Below are 19137 nucleotides of genomic sequence, written 5' to 3'. Positions count from 1 at the left end.
GGACAGATCATTCTTGAAGTTCTAGCTTTAGGAACACTATTCTAATGCCACACTGGTAACTGGGTAAAAGCCTAGCACCTAAAATATATCTGTTTTTGTGAAAATTGTGTATCATTTACTTGGTATATTCTCCAAAAAAAAAAAAAGAAAGAAAGAAAATTATATATCATGATGTATTTGGAACACATAATTTGACCTATAGTATAACAAAATTTGTCATACTAAGGGTTTTCTTTGTGCTGCTTTTAGATATAAAGACTTTTTAAAAATTTTTAGAGTAAACTTACAACATTCTTTCCAATTCTCAGGCTAGATGAACTGCAGAAGCAACTACAAGAAGACATAAGGCAAGGCCGAGGCATTAAATCCCCACTCAGAATTGGAGAAGAAGACAGTACAGATGATGAGGATGGCCTCTTAGAAGAGCACAAGTATAGCATTTTTCATAACATATTTTACTCTATTAAGTTTTTACATTTCTTAGTTCTGTTTTTGTAAAATAAATGGGCAATTGGTGGCTATAAGTGAATAATCTATGATGGGTTTCTAATCTGTCTGTGATGAGTTTGAAAGGCAAATGTTAGGGCCAAGTTACAGCTTTTATTTTTTCTTCTAGTTATTGTTTCTTTTCACATAGACACAATTAGTGGCTTTTGACTAACAACTGCAAAAAGTGGAAGAAGCAAAGCATACTTTTCTCATGCTAGTCTTCTAATTTGGGATTAACACTGCTTTAAAAAAGAGTTTTCTTTGCACCCAGCTTGTAAATACAAAACTATATGTAGTGTAGCAATTTGGTATTGATTGACTTTTTTTTTAATGTTTCAGGGAATTTCTAAAGAAATTTTCAGTTACAATTGATGCTATCCCTGATCATCATCCAGGTGAAGAAATATTTAACTTCCTCAATTCTGGAAAAATTTTCAATCAGTATACCTTGGATTTAAGAGACTCTGGTTTTATTGGACAAAATGCTGTAGAAAAACTTATTCTTAAGTAAGTAGAAAAATAGACATTTTACTTTTATATGTATAAAATATTACTCCAAAAGACTTCTGACTCATGTAATCTTCTAAAAAGTTAATTTCTGTTATGACCTATCAAGTTTCCTAATCCTCTTATTACTATTGAGCTTTATGTTTTCTTCTTTAATTATAGGAAGCAGTGTAGGATAGTTGTTTGACATATTGCATGCCTTTAATAATTAGGATTAAGATTAGTATATAATAACAGTGACTGTCAAAATAACAGTGGTTTAAACAAGAAGTATATTTGAAAGAAATACAAAAGTAGGAAGTCCAGGGCTGGAGTGCTGGTTTTACCATATAATCTTTCTTTTCTACCATTCTTAGCACCTAGCTTCTAATAGCTTAGAGCTCCAGCCTTTATATTCAAATTCTCAGAAATTCCACACAACATTTCCACACACTAGGTTAGGTGGATAGAATTTAGGCCACACTTGGCTACAAGGGAAGCCAAAGAGTGATGTTTATTTCAGGAAGCCTGTGTTTGCAGCTACAAATCAGGGTTCAGTTACCAAGAAAAAAGGCAAAAGTAGATGCTGGGATGTGTAACTAGTAATCTCCACCATAGTGCCCAAACTGATCTAATTTCTCTCAGTGCACAATACCTCAGGTCTAGGGAGATCACATCAGTTCTGGTGCCAATATTTTGAAGTACTTACCCAGTCTGAGACTTAATAGGCTCTCTCTCAACACTACCAGCAAATGTAGCTTTGTCCGCCAGTTAAATGTGGAGCCAAGCCAACAGATTGGATCAGCTTTAGGCCATCAGTTGAGTTTATTTTATGAGTAACTCATCCATATTGGTGTAGAGCCCACCTCCATGGACTAAAGATGATTTGCTTGCTCATTTCCCTGATTATGTCAGATGTGGTGGTGATAGTAGAAGTATTTTGCCATGAAGTTAATAGTCATGTTGATTTTACTTTATTTTTTCAGATCAGGAAAAACAGATCAGATTTTTTTGACGACACAAGGTTTCCTTACGTCTGCTTATCACTATGTCCAGTGTCCTGTACCTGTGTTAAAGTGGCTGTTTCGGGTAAGAGGAATGTTTGGAGGGTTATAGTTGCCTCCTACTATATTTCTAAGTAAAAAACTTTTAAATATAGTTTTATTTCCACATTACTGTAGAAAAAATTAATATAGCACATCAAACTCCTGATGTCAATGGCTTAGAATGTGGCAAAAAGAGTCAATGTAAAGAGATTATAAAGGAAGTGAGAATGTGGATAGTTGTACAGGACAGTCAGTGTTTCCTAATCCTCTTGTTAGGTCTGATTCCTGATCAGAATCAGACCTAATTCCTCCTTGAATTGATTGAGGAAATTAAATATTTATTCACCTGGATGATGATCAGGTGCCTGAACCCTTCATCACACTGGTAAATCTCTATTATAGTTAGTATTAGAAAGGGTCTTCTAATGCTTACATGTCTACATTTCTTTTTAACTTTTTGGTTTTTGCCCCACCCCTCCCTAACTTTTTTTTTCCATGTTTATGGCTGTACCTATATATATTTTCAGAATTTTAATTGTATACTAATATTTCCCCAGTCATATGTATAGGTTTTTATTTTTTGGACACAAATCCAACTGAGTGTTTGTTTTCCCCATTCATATTTAACATTTAAATCCACTTAAATAATTATCTTAAATTTAAGATAATTCAAGAAAGTTAATTCAGTTGGTAACTTTTAAAATATCAGTGGTTATCACTGATGCTGTGTATAGTCCTGGTGTTACTCTAGATACTCTGGACCTTCATGCAGATCATTGTAGAAGTTTCTTACTCTTGACATTCGTAACGGCCGGGTGCAGTGGCTCATGCCTGTAATCCCAGCACTTTGGGAAGCCGAGGCAGGCAGATCTCCTGAGGTCAGGAGTTCGAGATCAGCTGGCCAACATGGCAAAACCCTGTCTCTACTAAAAATACAAAAATTACCCAGGCGTGATGGTGGGCATCTGTAATCCCAGCTACTCAGGAGGCTGAGGCAGGAGAATTGCTTGAACCCAAGAGGTGGAGGTTGCAGTGAGCCAAAATTGCGCCACTGCATTCCAGCCTGGGGGATAGAGCGAAACTCTTGTCTCTGAAAACAAAGACATTTGTATGGGAGGGCATGGAAGGGGCTTTTTCCAGTATAATAGCTTCTGTCTCAGCAAGTACTGTAGTAATTACCAAGCTAGATCGGAATTATCCTTCTTCCAAAGACAAGAACGATTATAAATGACAAGTTATTCTTGGCAGTGGCTCATACCTGTAATTCTAGCACTTTAGGATACCAAGGCAGGAGGATTGCTTGAGACCAGGAGTTCGAGAGCAGCCTGGGCAACTTAGCAAGACCACATCTATTTAAAAAAATAAAAAAGATTATTCTCAGGTTACTGAGTGTTCCACTTTAATAAATTCCTAAATGTATGAAAAATACACATTCGAGAAAAAGGAATCATATTATAAAAGACTCCTTTACAATATGTGAGTGTTTGCCCCAGAAATCCTATAACAAAAAGGAAAAAGTATCAATGGTATCAAAGAACTACAGCTGTTATATATGAAGCGAAAGTGGGAAAAACATGGAGTTTCTACTCTGGGCTTTATGATAGCATTTCAAGGAATCTTGTAGTTGGTGAGAACTGGAGAGATATTCCAGTACAGCCTTTCGTTCATTGTTTTCATTTAGTTGGCATATTGAGTGCCAGCTGTGCCAGTCACTGGAGAGAACAGCAATGAAGAAAATCAGTGTCTCTGATCTCATGAATCCCACATGCTTGTGTGTGTGTGTGTGTGTGTGTGTGTGTACACATTTATAAGTATATTATGTCAGATAATAAGTGCTATGAAGAAAACGTAGGGTAAGGTAGAGAGAGTACCAGGGTGAGAGAAAAAGTTTGTTTTTTTAAAGTATAAAGTCATTGAAAGTCTTGCTGTTAAGGTAAGATCCAAGTAAAGGAGTAGCTTGTCAGTGTCACTCCTAAAGTGTTCCTTCACTGCCCCCGACCTCCACCGAAAATAGATGGACACATGCTCCTGGTAAGGCCTGTGTTACCAGCAGTTTTCAGTGAGACTCTTACCCATCTGAAGAAACCTTCAAATTTCTACTTAGTACAATTCAAAATTAATCACACTACTGCACTCCAGCCTGAGCAACACAGCAAGACCCCATCTCAGAAAAAAAAACCCGAAACTTCTTTACTGTTATGCCAGGGCTTCATTATTCTCTAATTGTATATATCGTTTCTTAAACCTCCAAGTGAGAGTTTGCATTTGTCTATGTTAATTTTCCTCTTGTTGGTGTAGGACCATCGTTATACCATTCAAACCCTAATTATGACATGCAAGCATACCTTCATTTAAGCAGTTTCTTAATACATTTCATATTTATTTTCTGAAAACCAGACTAATCAATTCATTAAAAACTTTGTGTGAGACACTTTGTCTCATTTCTCCTTTTTTGATTCCAAGTCCATTTTCATTGTGGGAGGCTTTACCAACTTGTAAGTAGTTTTTAGAAATTATGTCAATTCATTTTAATGCTATACTCCTAACTAGTATTTTGTAAATTTAATTGTTAAAATAATTAAAACACTTGCATTTTTGTGATTTTATCATGATGTCTAAATGTAGTAGACGAGAAAAAGGTTACTACTTTTTTTAAAAACAATTTTCAAAAGGAATTGAGGTTTGATTATGAAAAGTTCAAGTAAAATAGAAAGGAGATTAAAATTTATTTGTTTGTTAATTTTTGAGACAGTCTCACTCTGTTGCCAGGCTGGAGTGCAGTGGTGTGATCTCTGTTCACTGCAATCTCCACCTCCTGGGTTCAAGTGATTCTCCTGCTTCAGCCTCCCAAGTAGGTGGGATTACAGGCCTGCGCCACCACCCCTGGCTAACTTTTGTATTTTTAGTAGACACGGGGTTTCACCATGTTGGCCAGGCTGGTCTCAAACTGTTGGCCCTAAGTTACCACCCGTCTCAGCCTCCCAAAGTGCTGGGACTACAGGCTTGAGCCACTGCACCCAGCCTAAAATATCTTTAAAAAGTTTTTGTCAGAATCTGTTTAAGTAAACAATTTAAATTTTTTTAATTAAAATAAAAAGAAGACTGAACAAGTCCTAATTTCTGGAGCTGTTACATTTTGGTCAATGTTTCTAGAGTGTTCTCTACGTTCAAAAATTGCCATGTAACTTAACATAAACAGAATATGTGAATATGTCTTATAACTTGTTTATTTCAGATAGCAGTAAATTATTAAGCATTTCATCTCAGATTAGTGATATGTTATCCTTTTGAATGGCTTCATAGTATTCCTTTGTTAGGCTATACCATGATTTATTTAACCCAGTCTCAGTTGATAGACATTAGATTGCTGTATATACTCCTTTACACATTTACTTAATTATCTGAAATCACTGTATTTCCCACACTGGAATTTTTCACCCACCATGAAAGGATTGTTAGAAACCTTGTTCTATGTGTAACATATCTGTGAATGGTGTTGCCACCTAGTGGCAGAGCTTAACAGCACAAACATAGCAGAGGTTTTATTTCACGTAGATTCTGTTGAGAATGATACAGGCCATATGCCTGATTGAAAGTAGAGTTCAGATTACTCCCCCTTACATTTTATTTTATTTTATTTTAATTTTTTTTGAGATGGAGTCTCGCTTGGTCTCCCAGGCTGGAGTGCAGTGGTGCAATGTTGGCTCACTGCAACCTCCACATCCTGGTTTCAAGTGATTCTCCTGCCTCATCCTCCCAAGTAGATGGGACTACAGGTGTGTGCCACCACGCCTGACTAATTTTTGTATTTTTAGTAGAGATGGGGTTTCACAGTGTTGGTCAGGTTGATCTCAAACTCCTGACCTCAGGTGATCCACCTGCCTTGGCCTCCGAAAGTGCTGGGATTACAGATGTGAACCACTGCACCCAACACCCCCTTTACACTTTAGATTTAAATGTTTTATAATCTATGATTTCTAAGCAAATGAAAAAGATAACAATACTGGCTGGCCAAGATCACGCCATTGCACTCCAGCCAGCCTGGGCAACAGGGCAAGACACCATCTCAACAACAACAAAAAAAGAAATACAATATGTGTTTCTCTACAAATCTGCTGTAAAATTACTTTGTTAAATGATTTTTTAAAATTTTCTTAAACTTGAGATTTTTTTCTCAAAAATTTGTCTTGTAAAAAGTTATATCAGGCCAGGCACGGTGGCTTATGCCTGTAATCCTAACACTTTGCGAGGCCGAGGCAGGCGAATCACGAGATCAGGAGTTTGAGACCAGCCTGGCCAACGTAGTGAAACCCCGTCTCTACTAAAAATACAAAAAATTAGCTGGGTGTGGGGCAGACCCTGTAATCCCAGCTACTTGGGAGCCTGAGGCAGGAGAATTGCTTGAGTCTGGGAGGCAATGAGTTGCAGTGAGCCAATATTGCACCATTGCACTGCAGCCTGGGTGACAGTGCAAGACTCTGTCTCAAAAAAAAAAAGTTATATCAGAGTGTGAGCCCAAGCCTGTAATCCCAGCACTTTGGGAGGCTGAGATGGGTGGATCACTTCAGGCCAGAAGTTGAAGACCAGCCTGATTAACATGGAGAAACCCCATCTCTACTAAAAATACAAAAATTAACTGGCCTAATGGTGGCGCAGGCCTGTAGACCCACGTAGTCGGGAGGCTGAGGCATGAGAATCACTTGAATCCAGGAGGCAGTCAGCCAGGGTCACACCACTGCACTCCAGCCTGGGCAACAGAGTAAGACTCTGTCGGGGAAAAAAAAAAAAGAGTTATTTGTCGGCCGGGCGCGGTGGCTCAAGCCTGTAATCCCAGCACTTTGGGAGGCCGAGGCGGGTGGATCACGAGGTCGAGAGATCGAGACCATCCTGGTCAACATTGTGAAACCCCGTCTCTATTAATACAAAAAAAAAAAATTAGCTGGGCACGGTGGCGCGTGCCTGTAATCCCAGCTACTCAGGAGGCTGAGGCAGGAGAATTGCCTGAACCCAGGAGACGGAGGTTGCGGTGAGCCGAGATCGCGCCATTGCACTCCAGCCTGGGTAACAAGAGCGAGACTCCGTCTCAAAAAAAAAAAAAAAAAAAAAAAAGAGTTATTTGTCTCCAAATTCCTGTATATAAAAAGACCTACAGACATATTATTTGCTTCTAAATTCCTATATGTAAAAAGACTGACTAGATGAAAGTATAAAATAATAACTTTGCATAAATATTAGCAAATTAGTTGATTTTCGTTTTTATTTTTTTGAGGCAGGGTCTCACTCTGTCACCCAGGCTGGAGTGCAGTGGTGTGATCACTGCTCACTGCAGCCCCAACCTCCTGGGTTTAAGTGATCCTACCACATCAGCCCCCCAAGTAGCTGGGACTATAGGCATGCACCACCGCACCCAGCTAATTAAAAAAATTTTTTTTTTTTTTTAAATTGCCATGTTGCCCAGGCCAGTCTTGAACTCCTGTGCTCAAGTGATCCTCCCACTACAGCCTCCCAAAGTGTTGAGATTACAAGTGCGAGACACTGCACCTGGCCCTAGTTTAAAATTTTTAACCAAATTGCACTCACATGAGGCATAAGACTGTCTTCCTACTTTCTAGTGTTCCTGTGAACACAGGATATTATCAATATTTTTGATCATTGCCAATTTTGAAGTCAACCAGTGATATCTTACTATTTTTATTGCATCTCTTTCATCTGGTGATATTGAGCATCTTTGAAAAACTTTATTGGTATATTATTTTGTATATTTGTATCATATTGATTTGTGGTTTGATTTTTAACTGCAGCCTTTTCCATTATGGTTTTTTGGTTTCATGTCGTGGTATATACTAAAAAGACATTTTTTGATAGTTTTAAATGTTATATTTGTCTAATTATAAATGTAAGTTGTAGAAACAAGCAGCATGTTACAATGTAAAGAACTCTGACTTCACAATTAAATTCTACCTTCTCCAGGTATCGTATATATTAGTTGGGTAGAATATTTAATCTCTCTGAACCTGTTTGCTCATATGTGTAATAAGTACCACTTCATAAGGTTATCATTAGTATTAAATGCACATAAAACACCTTTATTTTTTTTTTTTTGTTTATTTTATTTTTATTTTTAATTATTTTTATTTTTATTTTTGTGGCACTATCATGATTCACTGCAACCTCTACCTCCTGGGCTCAAGCGATCCTCCAGTACAGGTGTGCGCCACCACACCTGGCTCATTTTTGTATTTTTTGTAGAGATGGGGTTTCGCCGTCTTGCACAGGCTGGTCTCAAACTCCTGAGTTCAAGGTATTTGCCCTCCTTAGCCTCCCAAAATGCTGGGGTTACAGGCGTCAACTACTGTGCCTGGCCCAGATACAACACCTTTATATGTGCCTAGCAAATAGTGAATGTTCATGTTTTCTTTCGTGCTAATACCCTATCATTTCTCTGCTTTTGACAGATGATGTCAGTTCATACAGACTGTATTGTGTCCGTGCAGATTTTAAGTACATTGATGGAAATAACAATTAGAAATGGTAAGTTTATCAACTTACTGCAATTTACAGTGTGTACTATTGGTTGCTATTTTCATGGTATCTTTCATATTGCTAAATGTTAGTATATTTGGAAATATGCGATACAAAATTATTTTTCTAATCAAAAGTCGTTTTTCTTTTAAATAGAATCTTGCCCAGGCTGGAGTGCAGTGATGCAATCTCAGCTGACTGCAACTTCCACCTCCTGGGTTCAAGCAATTCTCGTGCCTCAGCCTCCCAAGTAGCTGGGACTACACCCGGCTAATTTTTTTGTATTTTAGTAGAGATGGGGTTTTACCATGTTGCCCAGGTTGGTCTCAAACTCCTGAGCTCAGGCAGTCCACCCGCCTCGGCCTCCCAAAGTGCTAGGATTACAGACGTAAGCCATCTCACCCGACTTCAAAAGTCTTTAATAATGAAATGAAACTTCAGTTAAACAATGAGTTATCTGCATTTTCCTACTTGCATTGAGACAAAGGGTATAAGATCTTGCACATGGCAGCCCTCGACTAATATTTACCAAATCATGGCTTACTTTGCTTGTTAAGTGGAAATGGTTACAAACTTATTTAGCCAATTAAGTTTAATTGGCTTATTGGTAAGCAACAGTATTATAATACAGTAAGACATATTGAAAGCATCCACTGCAAAAGTGTAACATTTGCTTTGTCATCTTTGAGAGCCCTTATAATAAAAGAAGCATAGTGGTTTACCTGTTTCATCTGTCTTGGGGATTGGGACTCTTTTTTTTTTTTTTTTTTTTTGAGACGGAGTTTCGCTCTTGTTACCCAGGCTGGAGTGCAATGGCGCGATCTCGGCTCACCACAACCTCCGCCTCCTGGGTTCAGGCAATTCTCCTGCCTCAGCCTCCTGAGTAGCTGGGATAACAGGCACGCACCACCGTGCCCAGCTAATTTTTTGTATTTTTAGTAGAGACGGGGTTTCACCATGTTGACCAGGATGGTCTCGATATCTTCACCTCATGATCCACCCGCCTCGGCCTCCCAAAGTGCTGGGATTACAGGCGTGAGCCACCGCGCCCGGCCGGGGATTGGGACTCTTAAAGGCACTGAAGATGATTAAAAAAAATCTTCCCGTGTTATTGATACTTGGAATTTTACTAGTGATATTTCCAGTCATTTTAAAACGTGTTACTTCCTTCTGAGTTACACCCTTTTATCCATCACTGTCAGATATTTTCTTTATGTCATTTTCTTCATTTTATTTGGGAATCTATAATTCCTGTGATCATCCTATAACTATATTGTTAGCATATAATTAGCAGCTGTCATTTCCATAAAACCTTTGTAATTATTCATGTTTGACATGCAGACTGTCACCTTGTAAATGTGGATTTATAGACCAAAGATTCAGAATGAAATATTTTCTTCTGTTAACTAGATACCTTCAGTGACTCACCAGTTTGGCCCTGGATCCCATCATTGTCTGATATAGCAGCTGTGTTTTTCAATATGGGGATTGATTTTAGATCTTTGTTTCCCCTGGAGACTCTTCAGCCAGACTTTAATGAAGACTATCTAGTGTAAGTGTTCTCATCATAATTAACTTCAAAAATACTTTTTCATGCAACTTACATATAATTATTATTATAGTTAAAGTTCAACATTTATTCCTTATTTTTAAAAAGATATCTCAAAGTTGAGATCAATCTTGAATTAGATACATTCTTAATATCTGTCTTAATCTAAAAGTCATCATGTCTAGCAGGCAAATAATAGAAATATTTTCATAAAAGTTTGTTTTCTTTTTTAGAAAACTTTCCATTGTTTAATATGTTTTGGTGGAAGTATTGTCTGAAGCAATTAGACAAGAGAAAAAAAAGGGAGATATAAAAATTGGAAAGGAGTTGCTGAAAGATTATTTGTAGATGTGAGTTAATCTATCCATAGAAGCCTAAGAGTTAGGTGAAAAAGTGTGACAAATAACTAAGAAAACTTGGTGTGGGTGTCTGGGTGTAAAAGAAATGAAGAGCAATCAACAGCCTTCAAATATCTGAACTGTGACTAGTTAGAAGATACACTGGGCTGGGTGTGGTGGCTTACATCTGTAATCCCAACTCTTGGGAAGGCCAAGGTGGGAGAATCACTTGAGGCCAGGAATTGGAAGTTGCAGTGAGCTATGATCAGACCACTGTACTACAGTCTGGGTGACAGAGTGAGATCTTTTCCTTAAAAAAAGAAAAAGAGAGGGGTGGGGGAGGCTGGGCACGGTGGCTCACGCCTGTAATCCCAGCATTTTGGGAGGCCAAGGCAGGCAAATCATGAGGTCAGGAGATTGAAACCATCCTGGCTAACATGGTGGAACCCCGTCTCTACTAAAAATACAAAAATTAGCTGGCCATGGTGGCAGGCGCCTGTGGTCCCAGCTGTTGGGAGGCTGAGACAGGAGAATCACTTGAACCTGGGAGGCAGAGGTTGCAGTGAGCCAAGGTCATGCCACTGCACTCCAGCCTGGGCAACAAAGAGCAAAACTGTCTCAAAAAGAAAAAAATTAGCTGGGCATGGTGGCAGGCACCTGTAGTCCCAGCTACTTGGGAGGCTGAGGCAGGAGAATCTCTTGAACCCAGGAGGGGGAGGTTGCTGTGAGCTGAGATCCCATCACTGCACTCCAGTCTGGGCAACAGAGCAAGAAGACTCCATCTCAAAAAAAAAAGGACGGGAGGGCCAGGCACGGTGGCTCACGCCTGTAATCCCAACACTTTGGAAGACCAAGGCGGGCAGATCACTTGAGGTCAGGATTTTGAGAACAGCCTGACCAACATGGTGAAACCCTATCTCTACTAAAAATACAAAAAAAATTAGCCAGATGTGGAGGTGCACACCTGTAGTCCCACCTCCTAAGGAGGCTGAGGCAAGAGAATCACTTGAACCCAGGAGGTGGAGGTTGCAGTGAGCAGAGATTGCACCACTACACTCCAGTCTGGGTGACAGAGTGAGACTCCATCTCAAAACAAAAAAAAAAAAAGGAAATTGGTCACAGATAAAGTATTAATTTCAAGTCAATAAGAAAAAGATCAATAACTATTGATTCCAGCCTCCCAAAGTGCTGGAATTACAGGCATGAGCCACTGTACCTGGCCATCACTGTTCTTTTTTAAACCAGGACTCACAGCTTAACCATCTTAGCTGGTGTGTATATGCATATTCATCATGGCAAGTTCTCCATACAAATAGTAGATTTAGAGTGAAAATGTTTGCAGATTGAGTAAATATTTAGATAGGGAGAATTCAGATAAGGGATATTATTAGTACAATTCTTTTCTTGACCATTATTTTGCTAGATACATAGACTTAAAATTTGAGTCTAAATACATTCTGACCTCTTTCAGTTCTATATCCCTTCAATTCTCACATCCCTATGTTCCTTTTCCTCCACCTATGTCCTATCTATTCATTCCTTTTCAATTCCAATGTCAGTCTAATTCAGATTCTCTTTTCATGCCTAGCCTGGCAAAAAATCTTTCCTCCAGGGCCTTTCTACCTCCAAGATACTCTTTTCACTGTTGAAGGAACTCTCTCCACTGTTCTCAAACCTTTATGCCCTGTATTTAAGACTGTGATTTTACCCTGACCTGTTTGCTGTTTTGTTGTCAGCTTTCTAATCAAATTGATCTGCCTGCTGTCCCTCTACATCTTAATTACTAGCCCTTATATAGTGTTTGCTGTGTGGCAGACTCTGTTTAGAGGGCTTCACATAGTACCTTACTTAGTAGTTACTACAAATACTAGTAAGATTTTCATTTCCATTTTACAAATAAGGCAGGCACAGAGAGGTTAAGTAACTTCCCCAAGGTTACGAGGAAGAGGCACAAGTAAGTACTAAGCAGCTATTTTAAAAAATAAGTTATTCACCTGTAGCTGTGGAAGTATCTCCAAGACACATTGCTGAGTGAGAGGAAGGTGCGAAGGTATATAATATACTACCATTTGTATTAAAGGTGGGGGGTAGTGATAAAGGGTAAAAAACTGTTTCCTCTACATTCACAACACTTCTGACATCAAATGTATAGGTTTTCTACACATTGTAATTTCTTCAGTTCTCCATAGACACCAACTAGATGTCCTACAGTTTAATGCAATTCTAGTTCCAATTACCCAGAGTTAGCACAGAGCCCACAGGTTAAGGACTGAGTCTCACAAGACTGCCACCACTTTATATGGAATCACAAGTCTGGGCTTCCTGTTCTTCTAAATGACCAGCTATCAATCAGGAGTTCCTACAGTCCTCCTCCCCTTTATATTCAATAATATGCTAGAATGGCTCACAGAACTCAGGAAAGCAGTTTATGTCCTATTACTGGTTTGCTGTAGAGGGTACAACTCAAGAACCGCCAAATGGAAGAGATACATTGTGCAAGGTATAGGGATGGGAGTACATGGAGCTTCCCTGGCCTCTCCGGGTACTCCACCTTCCCATCATTTTTTCTTTCTTTCTTTCTTAATAGAGAAGACAGAGTTTTGCCTTTTTTGGGTGTATGTGTGTGTGTGTGTGTGTGTGTGTGTGTGTGTGTGTGTGTCTGTGTGTTGCCCAGGCTGGAGTGCAGTGGTGTAATCTTGGCTCACTGCAACCTCCACCTCCTGGGTTCAAGCATTTCTCCTGCCTCAGCCTCCTGAGTAGCTGAGATTATAGGTGCCTGCCACCACGCCCACTTAATTTTTCTGTTTTTAGTAGAGACCAGGTTTCACCATGTTGGCTAGGCTGGTCTTGAACTCCTGAACTCCTGACCTCAAGTGTTCTGATCTGCCTGCCTCAGCCTCCCAAATTGCTGGGATTATAGGTGTGAACCACCAGGCCCAGCTGAGTTTTGCCATATTGCCCAGGCTAGTCTTAAGCTCCTGGGCTCAGGCTATCCACCTGCCTCAGCCACTCTGGATTCAGGTGTGAGCCACCCCACCGCACCCACCTCCCATCAGCTTGATATCTTAGCCAATCCAGAAGCTCTCTGAACTTTAGGGTATTTATGGAGGCTCCATTACACTGGGGATAGTTAATAAAAGCATTAGCCATTGGTGGTTAACTTAATCTTTAGCCTCTATGGGTGGGACTGAAAGTTTCATCCTTCTAATCACATGGTTGATAACTCAGGCAACCAGCCCCAATCCTCCAGGAGTCACTTTATTAGCATAAATTTAGGTATGATTGAAAAGGGCTTATTATATGTAACAAAAGAGGCTCCTCCTACCTCAGCAGAAGTTCCAGAGGTTTTAGGAGCTCTTTGCCAGGAACTGGGAACAAAGACCAAATGTATTTCTTCTTAAACCACAGCAGGAGCTATATTTATATTTGTTTTTTTATACATAAAATGCTAATGGAAGGAAGGACTAAAACTAGTAGTAATTGTCTTAGGGAGGAAATTAATGGTTATAAAGAACAGAGCTGGGAGGGCAGTTTATCACAGCATACTGTACCTTAATATATTTTGATTTTTTTAGAACCATATAGGCTGTGCATGGTGGCTCATGCCTGTAATCCCAACACTTTGGGAGGCCGAGGCGGGTGGATCACCTGAGGTTGGGAGTTTGAGACCAGCCTAACCAACATGGAGAAACCCTGTCTCTACTAAGAATACAAAATTAGCCATGTGTGGTGGCTCATGCCTATAATCCCAGCTACTCAGGAGGCAGAGGTTGCAGTGAGCTAAGATCATGCCATTGCACTTCAGCCTGGGCAATAAGAGTAAAACTCTCTAAATAAATAAATAAAAGTATTATTTTTTTCAAAAAATGTAAAATGTTATCTCTGTTTTGAAAGGCAAGTTCATGCATCTCCTCTTTGATGAATCTTCACTGATAGCCTCTGGATAACCAGAATTAGAGTGCTTTGAATTGTTTCTGTATCTTGCTATGGCAGTTTCTTTAAGCCACTTATGAGTCTTTTACCCATTATGAATTCTTTTTAGTCAGAACCACCTTCTACATAGCTTTCTAACACCAAGAGCAATGAGGATAATACCATATAAAAGTAGCTTATTCAGCCAGGCGTAGCGGCTTATGCCTGTAAACCCAGCACTTTCAGAGACTGAGGCAGGCAGATCACAAGGTCAAGAGATCAAGACCATCCTGGCTAACAGAGACAGGTGAAACCCTGTCTCTACTTAAAATACAAAAATGAGCCGGTCATGGTGGCACACACCTGTAGTCCCAGCTACTTGGGAGGCTGAGGCAGGAAGATCGCTTGAACCTGGGAGGTGAAGGTTGTAGTGAGCCAAGATCACACCACTGTACTCCAGCCTGGGTGACAGAGCAAGACTCAGTCTAAAATAAAGTTGCTTTGAGAGAAAACTGATGGCATAAAGGTAGAAATTAGAAATCAGATTAATGTTTGCCTTGAGTCAGGGATAACAGATTGACTTGGATCTGGCAAAAAGAGACTTTTGAAGGTGTTGGAAATATTCTACTCCTTGATTTGGATGGTGGTTACATTAGTATATGTGCTTATCGAAATTTAAAATGGGTACATTCCTTTTATTATATGTAAATTATACCTTGATAAAACAGTTTTTTAAAAGCCCATTATTTTTTAAAGTGAGTAATATATTTTGTGCCTAACTTCACATTGCTTTACTCACTTCTCAATAGTTCTGAAACACAGACAACACCAGGGGGAAGAGAAAGTGAAGATTCATCTTATAAGCCAATTTTTTCAACTCTTCCTGAAACCAACATTTTAAATGTGGTTAAGGTAGGAAAAAACTTGTGTGTGTCTTTTGCACAGAGCTAGAATCATTTAGTCTGTGGTTAAGGGTTTTTTAAAATAAAATCTTTTAGTTTCTTTCTTACCAGGTGATTTCCAGTCTCTGAAATTTCTTAGCAATAATCTTTGTGTTAAAGATTGTTTTTGCTGTTTTTATTTTTGTTTTAATATTAGTGATGAACAGAAACTTTAGGTTAGTTATATCATAAAACAGTTTTGAAACCAATAGTTTATTTATATGGAGGATGTATGAAGAAAAAAGTCTTACAATATAACTTAGTGATCAGGAATTAATGACAGAGGTCAGGCGAGGTGGCTCATGCCTGTAATCCCAGCAGTTTGGGAGGCTGAGGCACGTGGATCACCTGAGATCAGGCGTTCGAGACCAGCTCTGCCAACATGGTGAAACCCTGTCTCTACTAAAAATAAAATGAATTAGCCAGGCTTGCTGGTGGGTGCCTATAATCCCAGCTACTAGGGAGGCTGAGGCAGGAGAATCGCTTGAACCTAGGAGGTGGAGGAGGTTGCAGTGAACCGAGATTGCACCATTGCACTCCAGCCTGGGTGACAGAGTGAGATCTTTAAAAAAAAAAAAAAAAGGAGGTCAAAAAAAGAGTTAATGACAATGTGAAACATTTTTAGTGGCTGAATTGAATCAGTGATACTGAACCATTAAGAAAATGTCAAAAATGGAAAATGGAGAAGAAAATGCCACTTAATTCAACTATTAACATTGAGTAGTTCTTGCCTTCTTTTCTCTAGACATCTGATGTTTGTTTTCTGTATAGTTCTTTTTTGCATCTTTTGTCAAAAAGATTTATAAGTAAAACTCTAAAACTAAAACATACCTCCTAAAATACTTTTGTCTGTGCATTTATGTTAAACAGTTTCTGGGCTTGTGTACATCTATACATCCAGAAGGTTACCAGGATCGTGAAATAATGTTGCTGATTTTAATGTTATTTAAAATGAGTTTGGAAAAACAGCTGAAACAGATTCCTCTAGTAGACTTTCAAAGCCTCCTGATAAACCTGATGAAAAACATCAGAGATTGGAACACAAAGGTATGTTACTTAAAACTTCATTATTAGTTTTTTATATAGCATTACAGTTTGACTTATGGTGCATATGAAATTAATACGGTTTCTAAACTCAGTTAAGATCTTTGGCAGATGAAAAATGAACTGAGGGAGGGACTGTTTGCTGGAGCTATATTGTTTAAATTCATGATAATTGAATTTTTTCTAAAACTGCAGCTCTTCATCCAACAAAAATGTGTTTATTGGGGATTTCCTATGGACTAAGCATTAACGTAGTTGCTAGAGATTGAGCTGTGAAAGAGACAAAGCCTTTGCCTTCATGGGGCTTTTGTCCTAGTCAAAGGGTTAGATAAACAAGTAAATGTTGATTATATTATGTCAGGTAGTAGTTAAGTACTACAAATTAAAATAAAGCAAGACATGAGTATAGCAAAGCCAGATGCTATGCTATTTCATATAAGGCAGTCAGGAAAGGGCCTTTCCAAAATGACCTTTGACCAGAGACCTAAACGAAATGATGGAGTGAGTCATTCCTACAACAAGAATTTGAGTTGAACTTCTGCAACCATGTGGAGGATCAATATGTATAATTTTTGTTAGACCTTTTTAAAAATTATATTTTTCAATCTTTTTGGTGGAAAAATTAAAATATGCAAAAGTAGGACAAAGAGTATAATAAATATCACCAATTATTGAAACATAATCTTGTCTAATGTAAAACCAACCCTTTTTTAAAAATTAATACACAATAGTAATACATATTTTGGGGGTGTTAGACTTTTTTTTTTTTTTTTTAAGACAGCATCCCCTGTCACCCAGGCAGGAGTTCGGTGGCACAATCTTGTCTCAGTACAACCTCTGCCTCCTGGATCCAGGTGATTCTCATGCCTCAGCTTCCCCAGTAGCTGAAACTACAGACACATGCCACCCTACACAGCTAATTTCTGTGTATTTAGTAGAGACAGGGTTTCACCATGTTGGCCAGGCTGGTCTCAAATTCTTGGCCTCAAGTGATCCACGTCCCTCAGCCTCCCAAAGTGCTGGGATTACAGGCGTGAACCACCACACCCAGCCAGGTGTTAGGCTTTTTAAAATGCTGGAATAGGATCCTTAAAGTGCAAGAAATTCCAAATCAGGAACATATATGATCTGGTATAACCCTCATACACGTTTGTATTTAGATCAGTTTATCCGTCCAAGAAAGACTGCTTAAATATAGATGGAGATATGACGTAGTACAAAACATGAAAGCCAAGTGAAATTCTGGTAAATGTATTTGCTCAGTCCACTTAAAACAGTATAAGTAAACTAATCTGTGTATTATGTACATTTTAGCAGATCCTAGACTCCATGCTATTTCTAAAAATGTGTGCTCTATTTTGTACTAGTGTTTCCATTATGGCAAGAAGGGATGTAGATGATCTGTTGGGTGTTTGATTCCACTGTTCTGTTTGAAAAGAAATCTTACATTTTTTTTTTTTCAGGTGCCTGAACTCTGTCTGGGCATAAATGAACTCTCCAGTCATCCCCACAACCTTCTGTGGTTGGTACAGCTGGTCCCTAATTGGACATCACGTGGAAGGTATTGAAAAGTGAGAATTAAACATTAAGAAATTTTATAATTTTATATTAATGAAACACCTTGGGTTCTTTATTTTCATTCATCATTCTTTGAATATTAGATCAGAGGTGTTTATTTCATATTCAGTTGTGAGAAAAGGCATTAATAGCCTGATTCTGCATATTCTGATTCTTAACTCAGATCATTATGTAATTTTTTTTTTTGAAACAGAGTCTCACTCTGTCACCCAAGCTGAATATTTTTTATTTTTAATTTTAGTTTTTCTGATGCCTTAATACAGATGACATATTCCACAAAAATTAATGAATTAGATTTTTTTGCTTTAGTAAAAAGAAATTTCAGCAATTAAAAAATAGGTTTTCTGTCAGTAAACCATCAGGGTCAAAGGCTGTTAAATGATTTACTGAGCTTCAGGTAACTTAAGTTTTATGTACAAATATTTTACATGAAAATTTTACTATTCTATAACAGCTTATCTGTTCTTATACAGACTTCTCTTGAAACATTGCTTATATTTCCAATTAAAACTAGAACTCCTCTTGGCTCATTCATTTGCTTTTCAAACAGTATTAATTAAAATACATTCTAAATACTTTTAACTTCTAATTCTAGGCAACTGAGACAGTGCCTCAGTCTAGTGATTATTTCAAAGCTTTTGGATGAGAAACACGAAGATGTTCCTAATGCCAATAATCTGCAGGTATCAATAAATATATTTTTATTTTTAATAAATGGGAGAAGTAATGAGGGGTATAGGGAAAATTGATGAACCCTAAGTCAAGGGTCCTAGTATTCATGTAATCTTTAGCAAACTTAGCAAGATCCCATTTTTTAATCTGTGAAATGGATATAGTTTTGCACCCTCCACCACATAGAATGGTTGTGGACAATCAGATGTGAATTAATATATAAACTACTGGGATTATCATAATGTGCAATTATAGAAATATGATGCCGTTTATTGAATTAGTTCAGCTTTTCCAAGTTAGCAATTTTATCACAAGTTTAGCAATTGCAAAACTGTTGTACATTGATTGAATCTTCAACCTGTTTTAATATGAGTCTTTTTAGATGATAGAGCTTAAATATAGTTGCCCTCCAGTACTTGTTCAGTAAGAATATATCATGCATATATGACAGTGTGGATAAACATGTCTGGCTGGTGCTGGGTGTGGTGGCATGCACCTATAGTCTCAGCTATTTGGGAGGCCGAGACCAGAGAATCTTTCGAATCCAGGAGTTCAAGTTC

The 19137-nt window shown here is 38.4% G+C and overlaps 1 protein-coding gene across 11 annotated transcripts in view; it reads left to right on the top strand.

Annotated features, from left to right (window-relative positions):
* The window catches only part of SLF2 (SMC5-SMC6 complex localization factor 2), a 55818-nt gene that overhangs the window by 20441 nt on the left and 16240 nt on the right, over positions 1 to 19137 (top strand). For all 11 annotated transcript variants that reach the window (XM_012439365.3, XM_012439364.3, XM_064373970.1 and 8 more), the window contains 9 exons: positions 309 to 431; positions 829 to 996; positions 1962 to 2064; positions 8477 to 8552; positions 9954 to 10095; positions 15152 to 15254; positions 16154 to 16330; positions 17791 to 17888; positions 18501 to 18588. In XM_012439365.3, coding sequence (XP_012294788.1) covers positions 309 to 431; positions 829 to 996; positions 1962 to 2064; positions 8477 to 8552; positions 9954 to 10095; positions 15152 to 15254; positions 16154 to 16330; positions 17791 to 17888; positions 18501 to 18588 — 1078 coding nt within the window. The remainder of the gene's footprint in view (positions 1 to 308; positions 432 to 828; positions 997 to 1961; positions 2065 to 8476; positions 8553 to 9953; positions 10096 to 15151; positions 15255 to 16153; positions 16331 to 17790; positions 17889 to 18500; positions 18589 to 19137) is intronic.

This window comes from Aotus nancymaae, unplaced genomic scaffold, assembly GCF_030222135.1.
Source record: "Aotus nancymaae isolate 86718 unplaced genomic scaffold, 86718_ANA_hifiasm-v0.15.2.pri h1tg000010l, whole genome shotgun sequence".
In the NCBI taxonomy this organism is placed as follows: domain Eukaryota; kingdom Metazoa; phylum Chordata; class Mammalia; order Primates; family Aotidae; genus Aotus; species Aotus nancymaae.
The sequence above is the reverse complement of the archived record's forward strand: the minus strand, read 5'-3'. Positions and strand labels throughout refer to the sequence as shown.